Below are 18945 nucleotides of genomic sequence, written 5' to 3'. Positions count from 1 at the left end.
TGTTCACCCACTGGACACAGGACTTAATGGGGAGAGGGAAAGACTCCCTGTTGCAGGACCACATATGTTGCATTGACCAGAAAACTGAAATGGGTTGTCAAAGCAGACAATTCATTAGAACCTGATATGATATAGTTATGATCTAAAGTTGAAGGTACCTTGTAGACCATTTGGGAAGATGTAGCATCTCTAGATGAATAGTGTAAATATTGACGTTTCACGTAAAATCCTTCGTTTCATGGATGACTTCTTGGGCAGCTTTATTCCTTTCTGGCTGCCAAGTTGTGACACGGATGCTGGTTAGTTGAAAGCTTAGCTTAGAAGAAATCTACCACTTCCCCTTGTCCTCTGCCTTCCTGCTCCTTCACTCAATTCACCTCCTGCTCTGTGCCAGAAATCTCAGCAGTAGTGAGTGATTAAAGGAACAGGAAGGCAGGGGAGAAGGGCTGTTATAGCTAGAGTTCTCACAGCCTGGAAGGGCTCATGTGACACCCACCAGAGCCCCTGAGATTCATTTGCATAAAATGAAAAGTTCTTTTTAGAAGCCATCTATAAGAGCAATTCTCATAATAATCATATATTTCTATTCACACTGTTGGGATCTACCAATAAATCTACTACAAGTGGTAGATTTCATTTAATGGCTATGCCTCATTGCCAGGGGTTGGAAAAAACCCTTGAACTAGTGTCAGGTTATTGTGGCTGGTGCACTGCACATTAACCTTCATGTTCCCTGCTAGTTTCTCCCTAAGGCATGCTGGCTCCTGGCATGTTAAGGGTACATGTACTTGAATCATTAAATATGAAACACACCTTATAGTGGGCACACAGTCAGGGTGCAAAGTAGTTCCCCAAAGACATACAACACCATATATACCACTACAGGGGGAAAATGGATAACAATTCACACCCGAATCAAACATTTTGTACTACTGGTATAATGGTTCCAATCATGGAGGCATCATGGCATTGATTGCAGAACGTTGTCTGATTGGCCCTTGCATTTGCCTGCTCTGCTGACTATACCAGGGGAAAATATAGTGAGCTTTATTAAAATATGTCAATGCATAAGAAAAATATTTTACTCTTACAAGGTGGCCGGCATCAGGTGATGATAAATACATAATGAATCTTATGTTACAGGTCCACTGGTTACTCTGAAGTCATCGTAGTAGTCGGAGGTTGTGAACGAGTTGGAGGATTCAACCTTCCTTACACTGAATGCTACGATCCTGTGACTGGAGAGTGGAAATCACTGGCAAAGCTTCCAGAATTTACAAAGTCCGAATATGCTGTGTGTGCCTTAAGGAATGATATTCTAGTGTCGGGTAAGGAATACAGTGAAGCCAATATGTGATTTGTGTCGATGACTAGAAAGATTTTACTATAAAGCCTCTCATACTATGGAATTTGGAGTCATATTTTTTTTGGCAGTACATCATTCCTTCCCTCCTATTCAGGCTGTTTAGGGCGCTATGATACAGACCTAAACCTTTCTTAATATTTGTTCAGTTTACGCTTTCTCAGGTTGTACAACCATCAGGGTCCAGTTCCCAGGAGCTCTGTGTTTTGGGAGTTCCTATCCTGCACTACAACAAACACTTCTTCCAGGCTGACAGCCAGGACATATTTGTCATCAAATTCAGGTCATTGAATTGTCAATGGGGTTGGTTGCAAAGTCCTTGGCGGCTGTCAGCTCTGTTGACAATGATTCATATGAGCCAACTATGGTAACTAGAGTTCTCAGCAGAGGCGTAACATGAAGATACTGGGCCTCAGTAATCCAGCTTCCCCCCCACCATATGTTATTTATAATTCTGGTGTTGAAGTTGAGCCATTGGATCCAACTTGGGCACCGCCAACACCCCTGATGCATATTTATCCATAATGTCTGTGTTTGTGCAGAACTTTTCTCTATTAAATGAGAATTCCCTAAAACTTAAATTATTTTTCAGGTGGAAGGATCAACAGTCGTGATGTATGGATCTATAATTCTCAGCTAAACATTTGGATCAGAGTTGCCTCATTGAACAAGGGAAGATGGCGCCATAAGATGGCTGTCCTTCTAGGGAAAGTAAGTGTGCAACTCACATGTGCACTTATATAAATCCACTCATATAAAGTCATTTTCGATGAAGAAACTTAATCTGTTCTACGTTCACGGCATTGCTGACCTTCCTTTTGCAGGTTTATGTGGTCGGGGGATATGATGGACAGAACAGGCTGAGCAGTGTCGAGTGTTACGATTCGTTTTCTAATAGATGGACTGATGTGGCTCCACTAAAGGAGGCGGTGAGCTCCCCCGCTGTTACCAGCTGCCTTGGAAAATTATTTGTGATTGGAGGAGGACCAGATGACAACACTTGTTCTGACAAGGTGAACAATTCTACCCATTTTCGGACAGATTTACTAATTCTGTCTAAGATTTTGACTCTGGCACAGACTGTTAAAATTATCACAGTGGCCAGTGGTCACGTTCACATGTTGCTCTTGAATTGCATTTTGAAATGTAGTTCAAGTGCATCAGCGAAGAGCAGTAATGCAGATGTGTATAGACCTAACTTCTTGCATTCTGGGACTAGTATTATAGGTTTTACTGTAACTGGCATAGTACACGCAGCTCGTTCCTGCATTCAAGTTTTTGGAGTTTGGTCCCATGGCTTTAAAACGCAATGGAGGCACAATGTGTGAACGCTGTCTAAGGCTACATGCACACGATGTAGGTCCACCGTACTGTAGTATGGCGGGCATACATCGGCGCCAGGGAGAGGGCTGCTCACCCCCGGCCCTCTCCATAGAAATACACAGCGCACGGCGCCATATTTCGGAGGAAGTTAGAACATGTACTATCTTTCTACGTGCTAGGGAACGGTATGGTCCCGTACGGCGCCATTAGGCCATTGCGATTTATGGGGGACATATAGACGCCGTCCGTATATACGTTCGTGTGAATGTAGCCTTAGTCTGAATAGAGACCCACCATAAACCTAAATAATTTGGGATGGCAGGCCTTTTTACCAGTACCCAACCTTATCAATGTTCCTGACAGATTGATTTAAGACCCTAAACCAACTACAGGTCCGTATGGTTTAGGGTCCTAAATAGACCTGTGTGAGGGCTCTAGGTGGGTAAAAATAAAATAAACTTTCCTACTCACCAAGATGTGAGTCCGACGAGGCACATCAGACTCACATCTGCAGATCCCGTGCTGACACCTCTTCTCATGATGTGGCAAGTGAAATCAAGATGATACTCCCGCTTTACAGCGCATGCATCTAGTATCTACCGCACTTGCATAATGAAGCAGGCATTTAATATGCGCCCACACAAAAACATTTTTTAAGCTCCCACATAAAAATTCTTACAGGGCAATTTGCGACATTAAGCCACAGGCCCATAAGGGCCCATTGGTGGTTTCGTATCTCAAATTGCCCTGACAGGTTCCTTTTTAAAACTGACCATGAGAGCAAGGCTGGCCTGAAAGAGCCCAAAATGTTAATCAAGTAATGGAGTCATACTATATTGCTCACTCTATATTGCTCACTCTAATGGAGTCACATTTTGAAGCATACCTAGACGTATCAACTCACACATAGCCATGGATTGTCTGTTTAGTTTATATCACAATGTGTCCATGTATATGTTCAGTTTCCATATGCCAAGATATAACAGATCATATACTTTGATACTCAGGTTCAGTGCTATGATCCCGACACAAATACCTGGTTACTGCGCGCCTCAATTCCTATAGCAAAGAGATGTATTACGGCTGTGTCCTTGAACAACCTCATCTATGTTGCTGGAGGCCTCACAAAGGCAATTTACTGCTACGACCCTGTGGAGGATTACTGGATACATGTGCAGAATACATTCAGCAGACAGGTAATCAATCATGTCCTAATTGTTTGAGAAGTTCCAAGGGTCCTGCCCTTTTTGCATCTCCACCCTGAGGAATAATGCAATTTAGGGATAACCCCACCTGTTTTTGTTTGTTTGATGCTGGGAACAAACCTCAAGTGCAGATGTAGGTGGGAAAAGAACAGTAAATGAATGTAAATTTGATTTTGTTGGAAATTTATCAAACGCCAGCTCATCGTGCACCGGCATATGATGAAAAAACTGCCCCTTCACCACGCTGGTTATGTCAGGAGGCTCCGGCCTGCTCGGTGTAAAAACCTACCCCAGACCCCACCTGACGTAGAATTGCGCTATTACCAGTGACTCTTTAGGCTTTAATGGTTGCAGGCTATAGCGTAGTGGGGCAGGAACTCCCTCTGCCGTCTGCACCCCCCTTAATGCCCCTCTCACTTCCTGTGGAAGTGGGCGCATCTCAATGACTATTAACCGTGGGAAGCTAATCACAATTCTTGGTGGTTTGCAAGGAATGGCAATTAAAGGGAACCTGTCATCAGGAGCCCTTTTTCTGGCTCCCCCATGTCCCATAGAGAATAGTTTACACAATGTCAAAGTGTCTTAATAATAAAACTGTCTTTTTCTGATAAAAAGAAAAGTTAGATGAAAGTTTACCTTTCTCTCTACAGAGCTGTGTCCCATGGGAGTGGCCAGTGAGGAGTGGTCCTCCCACCCCCATCCTCGGGAAACTGCTCCGTCATGCCTCTTTTTCAAATTAAAAAAACCTTCTATCTCCCTCCTATTTAAAATAGAAGCATGACGGAGGGGTTTCCCGAGGGTGGGGCAGGGCCGCTTCTCACTGGCCACTCCCATGGGACTAGGGACACAGCTCTGCAGAGAGGAAGGTAAACTTTAATTTAAACTTTTAAAGTTTCCCTTTAATTCAGGGCTTGTACACTGGAAACTAGTCTTTACTACCCTGTGCCTAAGTGACTACGGGACCCCACTGCTGGGCTAGAACTTGCAGCACTATACTTTAATATTATCCGCCTGATTTAAGAGGGTTAAATGACCAGTTACTTTGGTATTTGTCTAATGCACATTTGTCTAATGAACAATCTTTCTGCTTCTACCCTGTCCTTATATTGCCCATGAACTGAACACAGCATATCAGTTCAGTAGTTCTCGGTTGGGTCAGGCAACGAACAGAACAACTTTGTTGGACCCAACTTGCTTGTTAGCAACGGGCTTAAAGGGGTTTTCCAAAAAAAACGATCTAGGCCCGATCCACAGGATAGGTCCTAACTTGCTGATTGGTGGGGGTTTCAGTGATGAGACCCTGCAGATCATGAGGACAGGGGTCCGAGGTACCCCCCCATCGGACTCCTCGTTTCTCCCTGAGTTGAGCAGAGCAGCCATTTGCACATGGTGTGGCTGCCTCGTTCATCTTTATGGAGCTGATGGAGATTGCAAGTTTGTCTGCTCCATAGAGATGAACGGGGCAGCCTGGTAATGCGCAACCGGCTGCTCCACCCATCTAGCGGAGTGACCAGGGGTCTAACTGAGACCCCACCGATCAGCAAGTTAGGCCTTATATGTGGATAGAGCTTTACTTGTTTCGTGGAAAAACTCCTTTAATGCAGAAGTTTATTGGCAAGTTAATGTTGCAAATTAAAAACCTGAAAAGTGTGGCAAGTATATGTATTCAGACCCCATAATTTTTAGGACCTCCTTTAACTGCACGGACAACTGCAAGTCTGCTGTGAAATGGTTCTACCGGCTTTGTAGAGGCTGGACTACTTGGTCACTTCTTCTTTGCAGCATAGCACTAGCTCATATTGGTTGGAGAACATGTGTGAACAGCGATTTTCAAGTCAAGCCACAGATTCTCAATGGAATTTAGGTCTGGACTATGAATGGGCCATTTTACCACAGGAAGATGCATTGATATAAACCTTCCATTGATGCTTTGGCTGTATGTTTAGGATCGTTGTCATGGAAAATTAACCTATGTCCTAGTCTCAAGTCTTTTGCAACTGGTATTGAGGTCCATCAATCTTCCTATCAACTGTTACCAGCATCCCAGTCCTTGCACAACTTAAAGTTTGTGCTGTCAGTTTTAGGTGGGTGCAATGGCTAACTTTAGTAGATAAGCAGTTGTGTCATTCCCCTTCCATTTACAGATGATGGATTGGACAGTGCTCCAGGAGATGTAGAACCTTGGGCTGTATTCTTAGAATGTAACCCTGCAATACACTTTGCCACAACTTTATCCTTGACCTCTCTGGTGCCTTTGCTCTGAGGCCTTCACAAAACAGTTGTAGTTATACTGAGAATAAATTTCATACAGATGTATTCAACTAATTAATTTGCTTCTAAAGATAGACAGCAGTTTATATTTAAGAGCATCAAACTACTGGATATATATGCAGGGCACGGTTTTCAGCATTTTCATTTGCCAAAGCATGAAACATTTTCAACAACAATACTTGATACATGGGGGAGAGGATTCATTAACAGGATTGCGCCACAATCCTGGGGGATTTGCAGCAAAAAAAAACTGTCTACAATGCCTAGTGCCACTTTTATTAAGGATTTTAAACCATTTTTGGCACTTTTATGATTTGTCCGACTCGGGGCATGTCTGTCGAGAAAATGTGCGATGCCTCATATGGAAAGGGCTTGACCAACCGGAAAAAGTCAGCGCGACAAAAATTCAGCCGCACAGTTTACATCAACTTAAACTAGTTCTAAATTAGGAACCAAGAGTCTTGTACTTGCAATGAATACTTTAGCAATCTATCTACTGTAAATGTTACTATATTGTGCTTGTGTGTTATACTCAGTACAGTTATTATACAGAAATATCTATTCATTATTTTGGAGTCAATAAAACGTATTTATGGAAATGCAAGTTTTAGACTTTAATGTGGATTTCAATTTTGTTAGAAAAAGTAATCTAAGTAGAATCCCTTTAGGGTTTTTATGGATGCATGAATTTCCTTTGTTGTGATTTCTGCTGGTGCCTGAACACAAAAGCCGCCCTTGTCAGCCGCCTGCTATCTAATACACCATCTCATGTGTTGTAAAAATTATAATCCCTGTTGTGTTCTGTGGTTGAATCTGTCCTTATCAAAACTAGCATTTTTTTTTAATATAAATACATAAGAAGTGTTAGGAAAGTGCACTTGAGTTCATTGTAAAATATATTCTGCTCTCAACATGGTGGATATAAACTGCTCAATATATTGGGGACAAATACCAAGTACAGCCACTACCTAAAATCTGGTATTGTGCAGTAGAGAGTATAGAGTAGATCAGATCCAGACCTAACTAAGGATACTCTATTCATTTTAAAACCTGGATAAGCTTGTTAAAGGGAAACTGTCATCAGGATTTCACATGTTGACCTAATGACAGGTTCCCGTAGACTGTCTAATACTAATTACACTTCTTCTCTTATAATAGAGATTATTAGTTCCATTCTGTTTTAAAAGTATATTTGGCTCCCTGCCTGCAACAAGGGTCGAGTGATGGGGGTTCCCTCTTATGGTTGTTTATGATTATTGTTATCATCTTTACCATAAATATTATAAATCAACCTTTCAATTTTTATTCAGCTTTGTCTCCCACCTTAAGCATTCCATTCTCTTGGGGGCCCCTCACCTTTTATCTGCAGGACTCTCCAGCTGATTGGCTGTCGCTCGTCCTAATGCTCAATCTGTGCCTTCTGGCTTTCAATGGAAAGAGATGTCATGGTGGCTTTGGCTGCATGCTGCACTGTACATACAGAACATGTAGACTATTGCCCAATATGTGCCACTAGGAGAAACGGTCAGACATGTTAGTTTTTAACCTATTGTGGCCGTTGTATTTCTCCAGTGATAAACAGCATTGTATATTTTTGACAGCCACTTATCTCTCCTCCCACCATTAACCCCTTCGTGTCTATGCCATTTTAGACCTTTAGGACCAGGCCTGATTTTTAAAATTTGCCCTGTGTCATTATAGGAGGTTACAACTTTTTGACACTTTAACTTAACCAGGGGATTTTGAGATTGTTTTACCGTCACACATTGTACTTCAAAGTAATATTAAAATTTTGATGATATCTTTTGTGTTTAGTTATGAAAAAAATTGAAATTTGGCAAAAATTTCTAAAAATTCTTCATTTTCATAGTTCAAAATGTTCTGCTTTTCAGGCAGATAGTCATAGCACCCAAGTAACTTTATAACTAACATTTCCAGAATGTCTGCTTTATATCGGCATAGGGTTTTATGCCTCCTCTCTCTTTTCTAGGTTGTTAGGAGGTTCAGAATTTTGGGAGCAATTTTTCTCATTTTTAGGAAAAACGCCAAAACCCTTATTTAGAGGCACCTCCTCAGCTTTAACTGACTTTGAGAGGCCTAAACAGCAGTAAACCCCCATAAATTATGCCATTTTAGAAACTACACCCCTCAATGTGTAAAAAATCAACTTTAAGAAGTATGTTAACCCTTTAGATGCTTCACAGTGGTTAAAACAAAATGGAGGTGTAATTTCCAAGCTGTCATTTTTTCTAGACAATATATTAATTTTGGCCAAAAATTAAACCGTCACAAAGTATTAAATGACAAAAGACTCCACAAAGTTTGATACCCAACGTCTCCCGAGTCAGAGGATGCCCCATATGTGGTGGTGACTGCTGTACGGCCGCACGGCCGGGCATAGAACGGAAGGAGGCACCATTCAGAGCAGATCTGCAATGTCACATCTTACAGGCTATAAAATGTATATTTTTTTGTAATTTGGACATACGGGGGATCATTTTTTTGTGGATGAGATCCACTTTTCAGGGTCATCATTTACGGGGGGCTCAATAGCTAATAATCAGATTTTATTAACTCTTTCTTGGTGGTGGTTAAAAAAATCATTCTTGTTTATGGTTTTTAGCATTCTCCCCCCCCCCCCCCCCCGACGTTCACCGTACCATAAAAATAATGTGTTATCTTTATTCTACGGGTCATCACGATTACGGCGATACCCTATTTATATGGCTTTTTTATGGTTAACTTTTTTGCAGAATATAGAACTCATTTTGTGAGAAATTTGCTTGTTTTTGTATCGCCATGTAACAATGGGCAGAACATTTATATTTTTTTGTTTACAGCGCTGGTTTAGAGCTTATTTTTTGCGGGACAAGCTGTACTTTTTCTTGGTATCATGTTGGGGTACATTTTACTTTTTAATCACTTTTTATGCACTTTTTATGCGGTCAGATGTGAAAATTTAATCATTTTTGTGAGGTTTTTTTGTGTTTTTTTTTACGGCGTTCATCGTACGGGTTCAGTGACCATTTTATTTTATTGTACGGGTTGTTACGGACGTTGTGATACCCAATATGTTGTGTTTTTTTGGTGATTTTAATTTTTTTTATGTTTTATTTGATTACTGCATGGGACGGGACTTAAGGGGACTTTTATTCTTTTTAAATAATTTTTTTTTGGTTGCACCTTTTTTTTTAACTTTTTTTTTACTGTTTTATTTTGTCCCAGGGTGGAACATGAACAAGTGATCATTTGATCACTTGTTCATTGTAATATGCTGCAATACTAATGTATTGCAGCATATTACATAGTCAGCCTATGCATTCTGCATAGGCTGACAGCTGCACTGTTAGATCGTGCACAGTGCACGATCCTAGCAGGCAGCTGCCATAGGCAGCCCAGGGGACCTGATCGGGCCTCAGGGTTGCCATGGCAACGATCAGCACCTCCGTGCCCTGCACGGAGGGTGCCGATCGTCGCACCGATGCACCATAGACGCCGCGGTCACTATGACCGCGGCGTCCATAGGGTTAAACAGTCGGGATCGCGATAGTCGCGATCCCGGCTGTTACTGCGGGATCCCAGCTACCGCGTACCGCTGGGATCCCGCGGCGATCGCAAGGGCTCAGCTTCTGAGCCCGGGTGATCGCCATGACGTGATACTACGTCAAGTTGCGGGAACTACCCGCATCCTATGACGTAGTATCACGTCAAGGTGCGGGAAGGGGTTAAAGCATACCTCCCAACTTTTGGACAAGAGAAAGAGGGACAAAAGCCCCTCCCCCTTTTTCTAAACCACGCCCATTGTCCCACCCACCCACAAGCATAGTATAATATCAACCTTGACGGTCCCCACATAGTAAAGTGCCCCTTACTTTGGCCACCCCCCCAACCCCATGGACCCGTATAATATCCCATAAAGCAAATCTGCAAAGCAGATAATATCCCATAAAGCAATCCTGTAGCCTCCTGTCCTCCAGCCTCTTCCTGTAGCCTCCAGTCCTCCAGCCTCGTCCTGTAGCCTCCTGTCCTCCAGCCTCGTCCTGTAGCCTCCTGTCCTCCAGCCTCCTCCTGTAGCCTCCTGTCCTCCAGCCTCCTCCTTCAGCATCCTCCACCTGTCCTACAGTCCCAAAGTCCCCTCTAGAATCCTCCTGTCCTCCGACCTCCCCCTCAAGCATCCTCCTGTCCTCCCCCTCAAGCCCCCTGTCCTCCAGCCTCCTCCTGTAGCCTCCTGTCCTCCAGCCTCCTCCTTCAGCATCCTCCACCTGTCCTCCAGTCCCACAGTCCCCTCTAGAATCCTCCTGTCCTCTGACCTCCCCCTCAAGCATCCTCCTGTCCCCCAGCCTCCTCCTCCTGTCCCCCAGCCTCCTCCTCCTGTCCCGCAGCAGCCTCCACCTGTCCCCCAGCCTCCTCCTCCTGCCCTTTAGCCTCCTTCTGTCCGCCAGCCTACTCAAGCATTCTCCTGTCCTCAGCCTCCACCTGTCCTCAGCCTCCACCTGTCCTCCAGCATCCTCCTCCTGTCCCCAGCCTCCTCCTCCTGTCCTCCAGCATCCTCCTCCTGTCCCGCAGCAGCCTCCTCCTGTCCCGCAGCAGCCTCCTCCTGTCCCCCTGCAGCCTCCTCCTGTCCCCCTGCAGCCTCCTCCTGTCCCCCAGCAGCCTCCTCTTGTCCCCCTGCAGCCTCCTCCTGCCCACCAGCAGCCTCCTCCTGCCCACCAGCAGCCTCCTTTTGTCCTCCTGTAGCTTCCAGCCCCCCCTGTCCTGCTCCTGTGCCCCAGCCCTCCCTGTCCTCCTGTAGCCTCCAGCCCCCCCCTGTCCTCCTGTAGCCTCCAGCCCCTCCTGCCCCCTAGCCTCCTCCTCCTGTCCCCCAGCCTCCTCCTCCTGTCCCGCAGCAGCCTCCACCTGTCCCTCAGCCTCCTCCTCCTGCCCTTTAGGCTCCTTCTGTCCCCCAGCCTACTCAAGCATTCTCCTGTCCTCAGCCTCCACCTTCCTCCAGCATCCTCCTCCTGTCCTCCAGCATCCTCCTCCTGTCCTCCGGCATCCTCCTCCTGTCCTCCGGCATCCTCCTCCTGTCCTGCAACAGCCTCCTCCTGTCCCCCAGCCTCCTCCTCCTGTCCCCCAGCCTCCTCCTCCTGTCCCGCAGCAGCCTCCACCTGTCCCTCAGCCTCCTCCTCCTGCCCTTTAGCCTCCTTCTGTCCCCCAGCCTACTCAAGCATTCTCCTGTCCTCAGCCTCCACCTGTCCTCCAGCATCCTCCTCCTGTCCCCAGCCTCCTCCTGTCCTCCAGCATCCTCCTCCTGTCCCCAGCAGCCTCCTCCTGCCCACCAGCAGCCTCCTCCTGCTCACCAGCAGCCTCCTCCTGCCCACCAGCAGCCTCCTCCTGCCCACCAGCAGCCTCCTCCTGTAGCTTCCAGCCCCCCCCTGTCCTGCTCCTGTGCCCCAGCCCTCCCTGTCCTCCTGTAGCCTCCAGCCCCCCCTGTCCTCCGGTAGCCTCCTGTCCTCCAGCCTCCTCCTGTAGCCCCCTGTCCTCCAGCCTCCTCCTGTAGCCCTCTGTCCTCCAGCCTCCTCCTGTAGCCCCCTGTCCCCAGCCTCCTCCTCCTGTCCCCCAGCAGCCTCCTCCTGTACCGCAGCAGCCTCCTCTTGTTCCCCAGCAGCCTCCTCCTGTCCCCCACGAGCCTCCTCCTGCCCACCAGCACCCTCCTCCTGTAGCCTCCAGCCCCCCCCTGTCCTGCTCCTGTAGCCTCCAGCCCCCCCCTGTCCTGCTCCTGTAGCCTCCAGCCCCCCCTGTCCTCCTGTAGCCTCCAGCCCCCCCCCCCCCCGTCCTCCTGTAGCTTCCAGCACCCCCTGTCCTCCTCCAGTAGCCTCCAGCCCCCCCCTGTAGCCTCCAGCACCCCCCTGTCCTCTTCCTGTGCCCCAGGTCCCCCTTTCCTCCTCCTGTAGCCTCCAACCCCCCCTCCCCCCCCCCCCGTAGCCTCCAGCACCCCCCCCCCCGTAGCCTCCAGCACCCCCCTGTCCTCTTACTGTGCCCCAGCCCCCCTTTTCTCCTCCAGTAGCCTTCAGCCCCCCCCTGTCATCCTCCTGTGCCCCAGCCCCCCTGTCCTTTCTGTAGCCTCCATCCTCCTCCTGGCTCCTCTCCCTGTGCCCCCCCTGTCCCCTCAGTCTCTTACCTTCTGTCATTCCATCTTCTCCCCTGGATGCGCGGAGGGGGCGTGGCCAGCCGGGGGCGGAGCTCGCTCCTCACATGATTGGTGCAGACATCATGTGAGGAGGGAGCAGGGGCTGGTCCCGCCTCCTACCAGCCCCCATGCCTTGGCTGCTCTGCAGCTCTAAACTACGGGGGCTGGAGGAGGCGGGACAAAGCGGAAAAAGTGGGCGGGGCCCGGGACATTCTCTCCCCTTTCCGTGGCAGCGTGACAGAGCCCATAAAACGGGACTGTCACGCTGAAAGCGGGACGGTTGGGAGGTATGGTTAAAGGGGTTGGCCTCTTTATCTTTTTTTTTTTTGTTGTAATGTGTGTGTAAGTGTGGTGGGCAGTATATTAAGTATTTGACCATTATATAGTTCATAAAAGTTCTGCACCACTCTCTTGATAATTAAACTGAAGCCTCCCTTTTATTAAAAGACAGGAGGCTTCACTTTACATATAAAAAGTGGTGCATAACCTTTAATAGATGTATATTGGTAAATTACCTAACATCTTGACCCCCACCCCTCACACACATTACGATAAACATGAGCTAAAGTGGCCAACCCCTTTAAACTATATGCCTATTAGACCACTGTAAATATGATTGTGTATGGAAAAGTATTGTATTTGCAGGTATAAAAACGTAAGAGTGGAGAGTATCCTGCTACTGAGCCCCAGTCCATTGGAAAAGTTTTAAGCCAGAACTCACCCCATTTTTGGCTCTAGCCCTGTTTCAATTATGGCCAGCCCCTAACTTTACATAAGTGGCCCCAAACTTGTCCTATCCATCTCAATAGCAACCCGTCAGTAGATGTATTTTTGTAGTGTAAGGTTTTATCAATGGTTTTAACAATGTCACTTTGCTGTGGTCAGTCCCAGCACATGGTTCTGATCACTTCATTTTATGGTGCTGACCAGTCAGTGTAGCTCATGCCAGAGGGTTCTAATTAAAAATGGTCCAAAAATTAAATATATTTGGTTTTATTAACACATACATGTTACAGCAGCTACCAGATGCGTTTCAAGTTAAAGCTTAACTAAACCTCTAGAGCGATTTTACTTTTCAGATTTCAGAAATGAAAAGAGCAGGTGATAATAGTAAACTTCATTAAGGAAAAGTAGCTTTTATGTGTGTCTCTACTCCTTCTTTCTCCTGTAGTGAGCAATGTATCTGAAAGTCTTCTGAGCTCCATCCTCCTTAGAAAGATAAGGAGGCTAATGATTAACTCTTTCCATACCTAGAGAATATTTCCATTGATGCTTCAGCTCTCTGAGGAGATTAGACTCTCCAGGGAGTGTCTCTAAGGAGTAAAGTCATTAGACACTTTATCAGGTTCCTTTATCTCTCTGCTGTCAGTTACACAAACTGCTTACCGTATATAAGGAAAAAGAAGGGAAAAAGAAGGACACAGTAACAGATTTCTGTGATTAAATATATTATAAGATTCTCTATTGTCATCTGCGTTAGTCAAGCTTTAAACCTTGTATGTGTGTGTGTGTTTATTTCCTTTGTTTTCTACGTTATGTACTGTTTCTATGTTATTCTATGTTGCTCAGATATGTATGTGGCCATCCCTGAATGTCTCTAATTTTCATGTCCTCTAGGTGGTAGGGCCCTCTGAATTGAACACAGTTCTCAAGGTGAGAATTTCACCAGTGATGTCAAATAACTTCACTTTCTAGCCCTTTATCACTCTGTATTTCCTATAACATTGTAGTAGCACTGCTATATGTCCACCATAAAGCAATGGGTATTATAAGGGATAATTGAGCTTCTTAATATCTCTTCTGTATACAAGTATATGCCTACGGGATACAGCTCACACTATTCATGTCTTTCAGGAGAACTGTGGTATGTCCGTCTGCAATGGGAAAATCTTTATACTTGGTGGGCGAGGGGAGAACGGAGAGGCGACAGACACCATCTTGTGTTATGATCCAGCAACCAGCATCATTACAGGAGTGGCGGCCATGCCCAGACCAGTCTCTTATCACGGCTGTGTGACCATTCACAGATACAACGAGAAGCCCTTCAAAATGTGACCTCCTGGACAAGACAGGACAGGGACTTCTAAATAAACACTATTGAGCGACACTTTATTTTTTCGGAAACTGGCCATTTACTACATGGTTTTAGGGAATCTGTCATTGAAATTGTCTGTGATCCTGTCTATGGTGCAGCACAAAAGGGATCATGTGCTTTCTTACTAAATTTTGGGTGTCTGTCAACTCCCACAACAGCAATTCCAAAGCCTACAACAAAATGGAGAATGAAAAAAAAACGACAGTAACTTATGAGGATGCACAGATAAATGGCCTATGGCTCGTGCACATTATCAGCCTTTTTGTTTTACCTTCTTGTAAGTATGTCAAAATGACGCCGATTTTGTGCGGCCAGTGCCTTATTATTTATAGGCTGTCTGTATTATTTGTAAAAACACTTTTTCTATGCACTCTTTTCTATACATGTATGTGTTCTAGATTCTGTGTGTATTTAAAACATGGATTGCATGAAAGCATTTTGTGGTTTCAGAGTTATGGAGATGATAGATCGTTGTTGTGTGTTCCCATTGACTTTCCCTGCATGTGAAACATTCACTGGGATTACCTGTATAATCAAGTGCTAATGAGAAGCAATGGCAATGCATCAGAAATATACTGATAACATAATTTCCAATATGTATCTGATCCTGAGATTCTGCTAAACAAGGATGGGGGAAGGTATCGGCGATACTCTGGTCCATGGGCTGTGCTTGGCATAGCATCTCGACTCTGATCTCATTACTTCAAGGTGTCAAAGGCTGCAGCACCCAATACAGCCTCATAAAAAGCAGAGACTTTTTCTCATCCAATAGAGCCTGGAAAATTTCTGCTGTTCTGTCTGAGATTTGGATATAATGTGGCAAAAAATACTGAGCTTTGTTATATTCAGGTCTGTATAATTTGGGCCGGGGATATCTAAATAAAATAGCAGGACCCCTAGGAAAGACAGTGAGAGTCCTGATGACCCCATCCACAAACACTACTTATATAGATATGACCAGGATGTCAAAGTTAATTAAAATTAATTAGTGGACATCCCAGCTTTCTATAATGGTAGACTAATTTAACACTGAAAATGAGTAGGGAAATGGTCCAAACTCCAAAAATGTCCATACCTTTAAATCTCTCAGGCTTAAATTCTCTGTATACCCAGAATTAACTGGGAGATCCCATCAATGATCGGCCCTGGACTAGATTTGTTTCTTATCTCTAAAACTTTTCCAGGAAAAAAAAAAAAGTTTTATAGCGTCTTATTACATCCAGCAGTGAAACTGAGAAGCTGTTCTCAGCTTTAGACTTTCAAACAATCACTATATCCCCAAGAATTCACCCCAAATTTTGCCATTGCATAATTCATTCACATTTTTATGTTTTATAATTTGTATTAAATATCATTCTTTTTTATCATTTTATACTAGCGCTACTTCTGTTTCCTGTTAAGAGTGTAGAACAATAAGTTGCTTTGCAGGTAGTGGAAGAAATATTACAAGAGTTTGTTGTTGCTTTGGAGTTATGCTTTATTATGCGATGTATATGTTGGTTTTCTGAGAATTGTGACCCTGTAAGGTTTTGTATGACTAATCCTGGAACTATATATTATTGATAAACCATCTTTACCTAATGTTCTAGTCTTACACAAGGTGAAACCTTTTATGTTCTACCTGACTGTACCTTACTGTACACTTACTGTAAAGGAGATACTTGTGGATACATGTGATTTGCCTTACAGTTATCACTCGGGCTCAGATGCCATCTGTTTCTATTTGTTGTTATTGGCGTTGTATTTTGTATACCTTTTGTGTGTGAACAGATGCTAGTTGCAAATAATTTTCATTAAGTTTAATGGTATTAATGGTTTTGCTTGTACCTGATATAATATACTGTGCAATTTACTTAAAAAAAAAATGGAATATCACAAGAAGCAATGGACAGAGCTTGACAAAGCAATCCATAAACTATACACTGGCTCATTAAAAGAGAGTCATGGGAATGTGACATCTCTGATCCCTCCATTTCATTCTTTAACCTCCCACACATGACCTCACTACAGATCTGTATTTGTAAACACAATTGGAATACTTCCAAAACGGAGGACAAAAGCGGCAGATTTACTTACCCGGCCCATTCGCGATCCAGCGGCGCGTTCTCTGCGGTGGATTCGGGTCCATTAAGGTAGTTCCTCCGACGTCCACCAGGTGGCGCTGCTGCGCTGAAGAGCATCGGAACGCACTGGAGTACACCCAAGTGAAGGTAAGTGCGTGCCGAGCGTCACATTTTTTTTTAAAAATGCGGCGGTTTTTCCGAATCCGTCGGGTTTTCGTTTGGCCACGCCCCCCGATTTCCGTTGTGTGCATGCCAGCACCGATGTGCCAAAATCCGATCGCGTGCGCCAAAATCCCAGGGCAATTCAGGGGAAATCGGGTAACACGTCGGAAAAACGCGAATCGGCCCCTTAGTAAATGACCCCCAAAATGTCAATGAGTAATACCATGCATTTATGAAAAACCCCTCCATAATAATAGCCTTAATGACTGGCAGAAAATATCTATACCCTACACAAAAAAAAAACAGAAAGCATCGGGGTGACACCAGTGCAACAAGACACATATAATGCAAGTAACTAATTCATATCACTCGCTAGATTAGTTTTTGGGCCTGACTTGTTAACTATATATACACTATATATACACACAAGTTCACAAGTCTGGCCAAAAAACTAATCTAGGGAGTGATACACAGGGTTGATATTACAATTTATAACACATCCAAAAATATACAGCATATAAAGCCTAAAGTACAGTGGTGATGAAAACAAACCCAAGGTTCAACAATGAGGCATATCATCAACATACAAAAAGCATTATACCTGTGTCTGAGGATGGCTGACACCCTGACGTGCCTTCTCAGCACGTTGCCTTTCTTCCCTGGAGAAATAATATTACATGGAACTATGACACATTAAAGACATCCTTTTGGTGTCAAAACAACTAATGAACTACATCAACTAATACAGTCAATGGCACTAAATAATAATAATAATGACTTTATTTATATAGCGCACACAGATTACGTAGCGCTGCACAGAGCTTGTCAAATCGGTCCCTGTCCCCAATGGGGCTCACAATCTGATCAACCTACCAGTATGTTTTGGAGTATAGGAGGAAACTGGAGGAAACCCACACAGACACAGAGAGAACATACAAACTCTTTGCAGATATTGACCCTGGGACTTGAACCCAGGTCCCCAGCGCTGCAAGGCTGTAATGCTAACCACTAAGCCACTGTGCCGCCCATGTGTTGACATCTGATGAAGGCCCTACTGCACCAGATAAGTCAGGATGCTCTGATTTATCTGACGGGCAGCTTGCACTGGGGTACAATTCTACTCCAGTCCTGAATATTTAGAGGCGTGGGGCAAGAAAGGCCCGTGCTGGACCACTTCTCTCTGACTGCTGCCCCTTAAAGAAGACCTGTCGCCACTTTTGTGACCCTAAACCAAATACAGATTCGTATTGACACAAAAAAACCACAACTCAATTGTTTTCCTCCAGACCTAGATAGGTAGAAACTACTCCTCTAGACCCATCAAGAACGCCAAAAGTGCAACTGCCCTCCCCCCAACCTTTGAAGAAATATTAGGACACATAAGGGGGGGTTAATCATTACACAGGTCCCTTGCCACAGTTTTGAGAATGTCTCAGGAGCTCTGCTGCCCATCAGATGTATCATAGTGGCTTAGACAGCTTGCTACATCTGGTTTAGAGCTGCATTGATTTTGTGACTTTTTACGATTTATAAAAAATTGAAAAATTTTGTGCAACCCATACGAATGTCTTTACCACGTCTGGTGGAGACTGGCATTTTTTTACACCTTTTTAGGTGCAAACCAATAGTAAATTGAGCACCAACATCTGGAATGAGGCAAAATACAAATAATAAACAAACCAGATTTACTGGTAGACTCGTGCATCATGTAGAAACCCTAATGCGCCTAAAAACTAACATAAATCTCCTCCCCCCCCAGGGAGGTCCTAAAGGTCTGGTGTACAGTTCTGGAAGTGTTAGGAAAATTGGCAGAATACAGAGAAATTGGAGAAAATCCCGCAGCAGATCCACATCACATTAATCTAAACTCCCTGCTGCCTGGAGCCAGAAGTAACATATCAGGTTATTTTCTTTTAAAGTGGGTTCTCCATGCAGTGTCTCATACCCAATCTGACATTGGGTGTGAATAGACACTATTTTTAGGTGTGAGGTCCTGCTTTATAGAAGGTACCTGGGCCCCTGATGCAACCCCCCCCCCCCCCACCTTGCTGCAGGCGATGCTGCCTTGGGCATGAGGCCCATCTCGCCTCATGGATGGTGCACCACTGCATGAGCCTGTTTAGACATAAACTTCAACTTTATATATATATACAGGGTGCCATTGTTCTAGTAGCTTTGTCTCACCCATCACACCCATGTTAATACTGTCACATATAAGAGACTATTGTGATTGACAAGATGTCAGGGACCACTATATCAAGCCGTAGGATGGCTGCCCTTGTGCCTTTGTACCA

At 44.7% G+C, this 18945-nt stretch overlaps 1 protein-coding gene across 3 annotated transcripts in view; it reads left to right on the top strand.

Moving 5' to 3' along the window:
- The window catches only part of KLHL24 (kelch like family member 24), a 59394-nt gene extending 42397 nt beyond the window's left edge, over positions 1-16997 (top strand). For 2 of the 3 annotated variants that reach the window (XM_072143286.1, XM_072143285.1), the window contains 6 exons: positions 1144-1328; positions 1956-2074; positions 2188-2376; positions 3694-3882; positions 13949-13984; positions 14186-16997. In XM_072143286.1, the coding sequence (XP_071999387.1) occupies positions 1144-1328; positions 1956-2074; positions 2188-2376; positions 3694-3882; positions 13949-13984; positions 14186-14386 (919 nt within the window). In that variant the 3' untranslated portion in view covers positions 14387-16997. The remainder of the gene's footprint in view (positions 1-1143; positions 1329-1955; positions 2075-2187; positions 2377-3693; positions 3883-13948; positions 13985-14185) is intronic. The other variant, XM_072143287.1, reaches the window with a different exon arrangement.
- The last annotated feature ends 1948 nt before the right edge of the window (positions 16998-18945 follow it).

Source organism: Engystomops pustulosus, chromosome 3 (assembly GCF_040894005.1).
Source record: "Engystomops pustulosus chromosome 3, aEngPut4.maternal, whole genome shotgun sequence".
Lineage (NCBI taxonomy): Eukaryota > Metazoa > Chordata > Amphibia > Anura > Leptodactylidae > Engystomops > Engystomops pustulosus.
Note: the sequence above shows the minus strand (reverse complement) of the source record. Positions and strands in the feature narration are given on the sequence as shown.